Here is a 10,900-nt window from a genome sequence, read left to right on the forward strand (position 1 = left end):
TGTTTCTACTATGGCTCTTATCTAAAATACCAAATATTAACACCTCACACACACACCCCACCTCCTCCAGGGCTTATAAATTTGATGTTAGGAAAATTTTGTATATCACTGAAATGCCCTCAAGTATTGGGGACTTAAATATAAATTAGTCTGGGCAAAAAATATTCTAGAAAACCTTAATTTCCGCAGCTGGAATGCTGCAATGCAGTGCAGATCCATCCACTTTTGAAACATAAGCTTAATTTCTATAATTTAGAGTACATTAAAATATCTGTAAATATATGCATATATAAAAATAAACACAGACACACATGTACATTTATTTGTTTTGCTTTTGCTTTGAAAGGAAGTTTGTTGCCTGTGAACCTAAAATTGTGGTTTTCATAATTGAAAAATGAACAAATGTACGTGCATGGTTGGCAGGGCTGAATGAAAACAAGCTATGGCCTACCATGGTGTCCCACGCTGCTCAAACTTTAACCTGGCCCTCCTTGGAATTGGAAAGAGCAAAGTACATCACATTTCTTGGAACTGCTTCCTCCCTAAAGACGCAGACAGAGTCTGCTGTACACAATTCATATTTCAAGTTTTTATTTGTATCCATGGGGGCTACAAACATGTTTTCTAAATGAAAGATGAGATTCTGGTTTCTTCATGTGACTCTAGGAGATGGCCAGTAGCAGTTCAACCTTGAACCATCCCAGACAATATTCTTAAGAACCAGCCTGTTGGCCCCTTCTGTGTTAGCAAGGAAATGAGTATATTTAGGAGTTATCAAATTGTATCTGGTAACAATAGGGGAAAAAAAAAAATTGAGTACCATGTGCCATAGAGACTTTACTCCTGTGGAAGGCTGGAATTCCGTGGATGACTTCCATGGGCAAAATTTACTCATACTTTACAGAATGAGGCCCTGAATATTTTTTTTTTTTAATTATATTTTAAAATTATTTCTTTTTCAGGCTCAAGGCCTCTGATTATTGTGAATCACGGTACTTGGCTGTTGTGCAGTCTGAGAGTTTCCTCTATGGTGACCTATTTGAAATGTGATTCATACAATAATACAGTATATCTGTAGTGTAAAATAGTAACAGTAGATAATACAGAATAACACCATGAGGACTGTATAGAATAACCTAATATTGACTAGAAACAAATCAAATCTACAGCTGCACAGTATTGCTGTGAGCAATTCCCTATACGTGTAGTTGTTGGCCACAGGTCTAGCTGGTATGTTAACAAAAGATTATGCCTCCTGAAACTCTGTTTGCTGTGCAGAAATCTGTCCCTATTTAGCCCTAAATACCTGTTAGTTGCTTCCAGAAAGAATTTCCTCTCTGAACATAACAATTAATTGGTTTGGGGTTTTTTTTTAAGTCATTGCAGTTTCATTTTTAGAAAGGCAAGGAATCAAACACATCCTACTCTGAGTAGGGCTCTGATGGGTTGGGGTGCTGTATGAATGGTAAATATATCTGCAGACTCAGAGTAAATATTCAGTGGTGTGTAACTGAGGTATGAACGAGTAAATTTTATAGAAGTTGGCCACAGATGCCTTGTCATTTCCCAGTAAATTAAAAAGTCTTCCATTGGACCTATAAATTTATCATACTAGTATTCTTCCATGACTACAGAAACAGCTTGACCCTGTTTTGGTGGAGTGTTCTGTTCCCTACAGATAACAGGAGTCCAGTGCTGTTCCTCTGTGTGCCATGGTATCAATAAACTGAGCACAAAACCCTTTTTGCGGCTCTTCCTGTGGCTGCCATGCTGTGTTAGTCTTTTTTTTTTTTTTACTGTTTTTTTTTTCCCCAGGAACCTTGATCAGTCTTTGCCAGAAAAAAAAAGTGCTCTGCTAATTACTTATAGGCCTATAAGCCACATTTTGATAACAGAAGCATAGCAGTAGGATGGAAATATTTCTTCCATTATGATGGTAAGTCAACAGTATTGCCCAGTGTCCCCAGCTGCTTCCCAGCACAAGTTGATCCAAAGTAATGGAGTTGAAGGTCATACTATTAGCCTGGATTAATTTCAGACCTCAGATTTCTGTGTGTGTTAGGTAAAACTACTACCTTCTTTGCTTAAAATCCTGTGGTTTTACATGCCTTACCCCTGCTCGTACATTGGATGTCAGATCTTGCCTGTGATTGCAAAGAATCTCCTGGAGGAAGGGACCAATGCTGTGCTCTGCAAGGAAGAGGGGCCTGTTGCATGGTGCTGTGCTTGTGAAACAACCCTTAAGTGGTGCAAGGAGCAGGTGGGAGCGAGCTGGGGCAAGGAGGGAGAGCTCTGTTCTTATGCCAGACTGGGTGAGGCCAAGCCATGTGTTGTGAAGGGTCTGCCACATCGTAGGCAAGATTTGCTTGTACAGGAAAATGTTGCTATCGCTCTGTGATTGGAAGCTGAAGATTCTCCCTCCCAAATGTTCCATGGGCACCTGCCCAGCTCTGGTTAGCTATGGACAAAGCTGCTGCCAAGCGAAATTCAGAACTTGGTAAGCGTTGGATGCTTTTCAACCCCAGGAGTAAAATGTTCAAAGTATCATGAACACAGGTGTCTGAGCATAAAAATAGCCATGACAGCACTACACAATCATTGGTTTTTGCATAATTCCCGAGCATCAGATTTTGAGAAAGCTCAGTTACAACTTTTATAGACTTCAGGTCCCTGCATAATCAATGAAAAGAAATGGACACTAATAGAATGCCTATTTTGAGAATCTACTTTAGGTATAAAAGAATTATGACCAAGAAAGAGCAGATAAATCCCACCTTTGTTCATTATTAATTTAAGAATGTTTTATTTACATTTGATCCATTCCTATTACTGCTAAGTTTGGCTTTTTTTTTCTGTGCAGGTATGCAGCAAACCCTGTTTAAATCACCCATGACTGATCACACCTCGGATCCCTGTGAGGTAGGTGAGCTCTATTATAGTCTTCTTATGGACATTGCTTGGCCCATTGCCTCCCAACTACAGGGAGGCAAACCCATCATTCTGCAGGGCTTAGTTTAAGCTGTGCCTCTAACAGATCGATAGAGGTTGTCTGTTAGGCCTGGTTTTGGCCAAAAGTAAAACTGGCCCACCAAAACATGAGCAATCTGCTGGTTGAACTGGGTAAACCTATACTAGAACTATGTATCTTAAATAACCAGGGCAAGCTCTTATTCTGCAAATAATTATGTGTGTGAATAATTTTTCTCATCTGCTTGAAGTTTATTACTGATGCTCAAACTAATTCCATAGAGTGTATGAGAAGTTCATAGAAATACATCCTGATTGTGTTAAGTGAAATATTGGGCTTTGTCAGTGCCTGGACAGTACAAGTTCTGTGGATCTGATCATCCAGGTATTTTGTGGACTGGATTCTCATCTCATTTTTATAGGCACTATAGGCACATATTTAGAGTCACACCAAAAGAGTTCAAGAACAAATCTGTAAGCCAAGTATACTCTGAACATTTGGAGCAATTTGCTGGATTCATTTTTTGAAGCCACTCAATAGTTGCTCCTTATTATGAAAAAATGCAAAATGAAGCAATATTCTGCCCCATTTTTTCTAAGGTGGGGACCTTATCAACACATACAAATATCTTAAGGGCGGAAGTCACGAGGATGGAAGCAGTCTGTTTGCAGTGGTGTCCAGCGACAGGACTAGGGGCAGTGGGTGAAAACTGAAACATAAGAGGTTTCAGTTGAATATGAGGAAAAACTTCTTCACTTTGAGGGTGACAGAGCACTGGAACAGGCTGCCCAGGGAGACTGTGGAGTCTCCTTCTCTGGAGATATTCAAAGCCCGCCTGGATGAAGTCCTGTGTAGATTGCTCTAGGAGAACCTGCTCTAGCAGGGGGGTTGGACTAGATGATCTCCCGAGGTCCCTTCCAACCCTTGCGATTCTGTGATTCTGTGATCTCCTATATTTAAGATTGGCTCACTCAGTTTAATAAAGGTATGTGTATGATACTCATGTTATATGCACTGTGCAAAAAGGAGATGCCCAAATGGATCCTTAGATCCAAATCCCTCCAAATGTACTTCATCCGATCATCACCTACTGAAATATCCTGAAAAAAAGACAGGAAGTACCAAGATGACTTTGAAATTTGGAATAATACTAGTGCTTCAAATTTTGGTTTCATGTTGAGCTTACACTGGGCTGGACATGCCTATTTGATAGAATAAGGATAGTTGTATTAGCTCAAAGTTCATTGAACCTTTTCTGGTTTTTACTGTTTTTCATTTTAGTACACATCTTTGCCCCCAGACCTGAAAAAGGATTAAAATGCCAGAAAGGAGACAGATCACTCAGCATTTCTAATCACATACCAGAAATCTCAAGACGCATAGTTCTCACAAGATTTTCTGTTCTTTGTAGACCATAAAAGGCTCAGATAACCTTCTAAAGTCCACTCTGATCTCTTTAGTCATTAAAAAATAAGTTTTTACTAAGAATCTAAGCTAGATGCCTGCTGCAGTTTTCACATTCAATCAATCCAGTTTCATTCCACCAGTTCAGAAGTTATTTTTGCATTCATTCATTAAGACAGAGCAACAGAAGTCTTCATTCAAAACAAGTTTCTAACATTCAAAACAAGGCTATAACTATTGCAAAGAAAGCCACAAAGTGCTGCAGAGAAACATTTCCATGCATATTATTTAATTTCAGATTGTTATAGGCATTTCCTTTGTCTTTTGTGTTCACTTTTCAGAAATACTCCAGAGAAGCAGTGCTGTCCTTGTGAATAGAAGAGTACACTCACCTGTTCGGCCTCCACGAGGAGGAGGCAAATACTGTATCTTCTAAACTACAAACTGGTCAGTTTAGTTTTGCATTTTCCATTACCTTCACCACTGTGAAAGTGAATTTCCAATAAAGTAAGTGATTGACTTGCTTTCAGTGAAATTTCTGGAAATTGCAGTCTCAGTAAGTACTTCGAGTGCATGTTCTCCTGAAAGGTAAGGCAGTCTGGTAGAAATAGCCAATTAGTTGAACTGCCAAATTGCTATTTATCTGTCTATGATCAAATCTTTTAGTCTTGGCCTTGCTGAAGAAGTTGATGCTTTAAAAAATTCCAGCCTTTGTCTCTTTTCCCAGAGTTGTGTATTTAAAGTTGGTATTATTTATCTATTCTTTGTAAAGGGGAGGTACACTTCAGGCCCTGGGCACAGTCTTCCTTTTCAGTACAGGTTTGTACAGCACATAATACATAGTACCTCAAGCTGCTAAAGATAATAAATGTAATAAGATACTGTCATGCCATGAAGAGAGATGCTTTTACCAATTAGTTAGTCTGCAGCTTACAGTCTGGGGTTACTGAAGATAGATCAAATGAGACCTACTCTGAGAGGGAAGAGCTTCTGCAAACACACAGAATCCTTTCTTAGGATTTGTGTTTGAATGGCAGCCAGTAAAAAGTCACAAGCCACTACAATGTGCAGTGTAGAATATTTCAACCGTTTCTTTCTATGGCATAATTAGGCACACCCAGGCAGACACCACACTGACACACACATTCACAGCAATCTTGGATCCAAAGGGGAAAAAATCAGTGATTTGCAAAAGGTCTTTTTTTTTTTCCGGTTTAGAAGTGACTTTATTTCAATCAACTGAGCTGAACATGTTAAGAAAAGGAGAAAAAACACAAGGGGGGGAAGGAGGAGGAGGAGGAGGGATGCAGTATTTTGAGTCAAACGGCCATTGAGGGCTGTGATGCCGTTTATATGCAGAAACAGTGGCATCTAGTGGGCAGTTTTTCAGATAAGAAAAGATAGAGTTAGCAGACTGGATATAAAACAAGTCAGTGATTAAAGCTAATGATATGTTTATCTCTTTCCTAGATGAAAGATTTTCCCAAGTCTGTTGTAATCCTTTTCTGTAAAAGCATTTGGAAGTCAACTATTTTGCCAGTTTTCCCATCTGCAATATACAAATTTCAGAATATTTGTTTTTCCTATTTTCATTACATTAAGCCCTCTCTTGGCTTTCTTATGTAAATTCTAATCACTTAATGTCATATAGATTATCATAAATCTTCACCCAGTAGGAAAGCTAATGGTTTGCATACATGTATAGAAGTCTAGCTTTTTTCCTCAAGATTTTAGACATAGGCAAAAATAAACCTTCAACTAGTCCTTGAACACACTTGATCTCATTCAGCTTTAGATGATTTCAAACACAGAATGGCTTTGAAGGAAAGATCTGTGTAAAGGAAGAGAATAAAAACACAGTAGAGCAGCCACACTGAAGGACTCTGGAAAACATTTAATCACATAATTTCTGTAGCTATAACTAAGTATAATGTTTATACAGTGTTAAGCTACATACTTTTTTGCTAAGTATGTATGAGTTTTTTCACCGCTGAGTCATAATAAATGCTTAAGTTAGTTTATTTATACCTGACCCTAAGATCCTGTTCTTTTATTAGTCCACTGGATTACATGTAAAACACTATCTACATTTTATGGACATACAGAAATGTATAATAAGCAGGATGAGGGGTTGCTACATCCATGGCAATAGTCTAAAGTACTCACACTGATGGTTTCCCTCTCTCTTTAGACTGCAGGGCTTGCCAATACTGGGCAAACTTCTGAAAGCCTGCTGTGCTGTTACGGCCTCCTCTTCTTTGGCTGTCTCTCAGGTAGGTTGAAGGGTGTTTCTCTGTTTACTTGCAGGGCCCAAATGAATGTGTATGAATGGAGGACTTGACTTCTTCAATCTGGCAGAAGATCTGGTTGTCTTAAAAAGAAGTATCTTGGCTATGTTCTTCATGATCACAGGATTACAGAGGCACTGATAGGCTTCAGCACAGGTTTTTCTTCTTTACCCTCATAATCTGTTCTCTCTCTTTTTCTTTACACTTCTTTCTCCCTTTATTCTTTATGTTTCAAACTTTCCTACATTATGTCTGCTGTTTTCCTTGTCTTGATGAACCAGGAGGTAATTCAATGGTCAGTTCTACCACAGAACAGAAGTGTAGAAGCTTTTAAGAGAGTTTACTTTTGTAAAGAAGCTTAAATGCTGGAATTCTAGAAAATCTGGTAGTGGTTTTGATTTGAATCTGAGTGCAAACATGGGTTGGCTCTTTTGCCTATTGGCTAGATCAATCAGCCTGACACAAATGTGGGCTAAAGACTCTTAACACTATACCAATTTTTTTTCCCTTATGTAGTGGAAGAAAGCATGGACCAGGCACCTGGAAGCATTTTACCTTTATATGTTTCTAGTTCCCTCTTTGTAAATTAGACATAATATTTTACTTTTCTTTGGAGACACATCTATGAGATCCTTCAACCCCAATGTGGAAAAGCAAACAAAAACAATAAGCAATCTCTATTCCATATGTTTGCTTTAGGATTAGCTCAGTGTTACTGAGGTAGACGCAGAAGACTATTAGCTAGACTATTAACTAAACTAACCTTACTAGTTATCTAACTCATCACTGAATATAACTAGATGGGTGTTCTTTTATTTAAGAGAAGTACTTAAATTAACTTTCACTGGGTGAAAGTTGGCATAATTGGGATCGGCATGAATTTTTCACTGCGCAAGAAAAAACAGAGCCAGGATTTCACCTAATGACTTTCACTTCAATGGAGATATGCAAATTGAGATCTGTGTATTGAGAGTATTATGAATGAAGCACACAATAGCAGCCTGATTGTACTTTTTTACACTCCCAGATTTAATCTGTGATTTCATCTTGACAGTAGCGGAAAGCAAGCCTTTGATGCTTTGAGATTTAAATTATTTCCTTGGAATGATCTAGGAGAGCTCTCTTACTGGAAGGAAAGTATACTAGGACTGTTGATCCATTTCAGCCTACCAAATGCTCTGTTACAGCAGTAATTACCTTATGTATCTTCATAAAATTGTTCTTTATTTTGCTACAGTCCTCAGGCTCTTAGTGTGACTGCAGTGAGGAACTCTGAAAGTTACTTTGGTCCATTCATAACTAATTCTATTGCTGTTACAGATCGTAACAGTCATGTAAGAGCCATCAAGACATTTTTCATGTTGTTTTGCAGATATCATACGTTTACCATCTGGCTGTATGAGATATTCTATACCAAGGCATAAGTTATAAAGGCACACAGGCAGAAAAGGGGTGGCTGGATACATGTGCCTGACCTGGCAGAATTATAAAGGAGAGGGAAACGTTGTGCAGCGAAACTACAAAATTATTAGACTGCACCATAGTGCTTCCCAGCTGCTGATCCTAGAAAGTCCTTGGATGTTTCCCTTGCACTTTGCAATACTGAGCCTTGCTTCCAGTGATTTTTGTCAGCATATAGTATGGGAGACTAAGGTAACAAAATAATCTGAAAATAGATTTGAATCAAGTTTTTATTATGAAACAATGCATTAAATACTCATCAGGCAATTAAACATAGATTAGTGTTGCATAAATGTTATGTCTTCATACAATATTGTTATTTAACATACAAAACTGTAACTAAGGATTCCTCCAAAGTCCAGAAAGCTGGCCTTGATTTCGTGTTTATCTTCTCCAATTTTCTATGGACCTCTCCCTCTAAATTCCTTTTGCTTCAGGCAGTCTAAAGCTGTACCCATAAAAAGCATACTCTAGGACTCATCAGTGATTCAGTCTTGCCCATATCGCAGAACTGGGGGAAACCCTTGATTTATTTATTCATGCATGCAATCATTACTGGTAGCAAATACATGGTGGTCTATAACACATCTAGCCATTTATAGTTGGCAGTTTTGCTGTATCACTGGGATTGCACTGTATTGCAAAGAGGTTCAGCTCTACAGTGAGCATGTAGCCAATGCTGGAATAGTCTTGTCCTCCTTAACACAATCAGAGTATATATCTTCTTCAGTGCCCGTGAAGAGATCTGCAGGAAAAAAAAAAAAAAAGAAAATATAATTAAAAAACATGCTGACATTGGCCATACTGATAACATACAAAGGGCTTCAAATCATTTAAGCACTTTTCTAACATTAATTCTTCACAGTCGCCTGTGAGCAGCTTTTGTGAAGAACTACAATAGCTAAGTGAGCCAGCTTTCAACTGTGCCTCAGCTGGAAAATTTTTTTAAAACTTCCAATTTACGTCCTAGGGCTAAGGTTTGGGAATTTTGTGGTTTTGTTTTTAAATAAGTTTCAGACCTTTGTCTTATTGTGGATTAGCATAGTTCCATTGAAGTCTACCACAACATCCGGGTTTTCAAAGGTATTTAGATACGTACAGGTACATATAGATAGCACTATTTTAAGCAGACAAACTTTCTGTCTTTTGAAACAGATCAGCCCTGACAGACACCACCTCTGTATTCTTCTGCTTAAATGTTTTTGAAAGTATGGAGCTAAATCTGCAACTTCTACGTTAAAAAGTTAGCTGTGAGTGATATAGCATCACTATTATGGTGATGATTCAAATTCATCCCAGTTGACAAATTTCATGTCAGTTTAAAAATGTAAGCAGGCAGGCTCATCCTGTTATAATAATATACAGATGTAGGTATATGTCCTTTTTTTGGCATCACAAATGGATAGGCTATTGGATAACTGGAAGAGTTTATGATTAATACTTATATTTTACAATCCGATACATTCCTTACCTGAATACATCACATTTTTTTTAATGCAGTGATAAGTAGATACTGCATGCAAAACACACAAGGAAGTAAAGGATGGAGATATCACAAACCTAATGTGCATGTTTTGTCACCAACTGGCTTGTGAGTAGGGCCTGGTTTCTGAGCTTTGGAATATATTTTCCCGTTGAACTCTATGATGCATATGATAAACAGAGGCAGTAGAGCAAATGATGCTGTCTATTACACTGATGTTGAAAACTATTTACAGAACTAATAATCCATGCACAATCTGTGAAAATGTTCTATGTTAATGTTTGCCAGCATGTGTACTAAATAGTGAATTCCATTTAAAAAATCAGCAGCTAGCAAATTATTACAGCTGAGATACTGCAGAACAGGCTCAACTCCTAGCAGGTCAGACTGCATCTTAGATATCTCAAGGGTGACAATTATGAGCTTAATCCTGCCACAGTCCTACTGAGAGCTAAGTGAACAAGTACAAGACTTAAATAGGTGAGTTGGAAAAGGAGCACAAGCAGACAGGAAAGAAGCAGGAGCAATCTGAAGCAACATTAATAAGAATATTGTGCAGTCACCAACTTATATCTACATAGCAGAGAAATGCATAACCAAATGTTTCATTAACATGAACAGAACTACAGTGGCACAGTTGATGCCCAGGACACTGATGTTCCTTGTCACTGCTCTGTTGCCAGACACCTTTCAGCACAAGGTACTTCCTCCAGCCACTGTTCTTTCCTCTTCCAGTTTGTGTCTCTGCCTTTTATTATGAAGAAAGAAATACACACTGTAACAGAAATATATATACCAGCTGCAGGGTAGGCAAAACCATTAGATTGGATGGACTAAATCCCTGTTGCAGTGTGGGAAGCAATGTGGATTCAACCAGTGTTCAAGGAATTGTTCTTCTGATCTGTGCTCCAAGCGCTGGAGGTAAAGCATATACTCCTATTTAAAGAAAGGAAAAAGTAATTTAATTATGTAATGACTCAAGTCTAATGTCAGGCTAATGAACCAGAAGACATTTACAGCTTATAAAAGAGCAATTAATTTACCCCTGAAAATTATCAAGTATAGTGAAATGCTATTGCCAGTTAGCTTGCCCCAACCTAGCAATATTTAATGAATGACACCATCATCCAGACCAGTAAAAGTGTTGAGCAAGAAGTTTACAACAATATTCATAAGTTAGGAATTCTGCATACACATTTCTCATTTGCATATCAACACAGAAGCCTCAGTTGGTCCTGAAGGTACAGAAAGATTCTCACAGATAGGTCTGTTGTAGCCTCTTTTGAAAATTGATTC

General features: G+C 38.2%; 1 protein-coding gene across 1 annotated transcript in view; it reads right to left on the minus strand.

The window, feature by feature from the left end:
* Positions 1 to 10,423: 10,423 nt before the first annotated feature.
* Positions 10,424 to 10,900, minus strand: part of CUNH17orf67 (chromosome unknown C17orf67 homolog) — a 4,659-nt gene continuing 4,182 nt past the window's right edge. The window contains exon 3 of the mRNA XM_009636007.1: positions 10,424 to 10,540. Within this exon, the coding sequence (XP_009634302.1) occupies positions 10,424 to 10,540 (117 nt within the window). The remainder of the gene's footprint in view (positions 10,541 to 10,900) is intronic.

This window comes from Egretta garzetta, unplaced genomic scaffold (assembly GCF_000687185.1).
Source record: "Egretta garzetta isolate BGI_Z169 unplaced genomic scaffold, ASM68718v1 scaffold213, whole genome shotgun sequence".
NCBI lineage: Eukaryota > Metazoa > Chordata > Aves > Pelecaniformes > Ardeidae > Egretta > Egretta garzetta.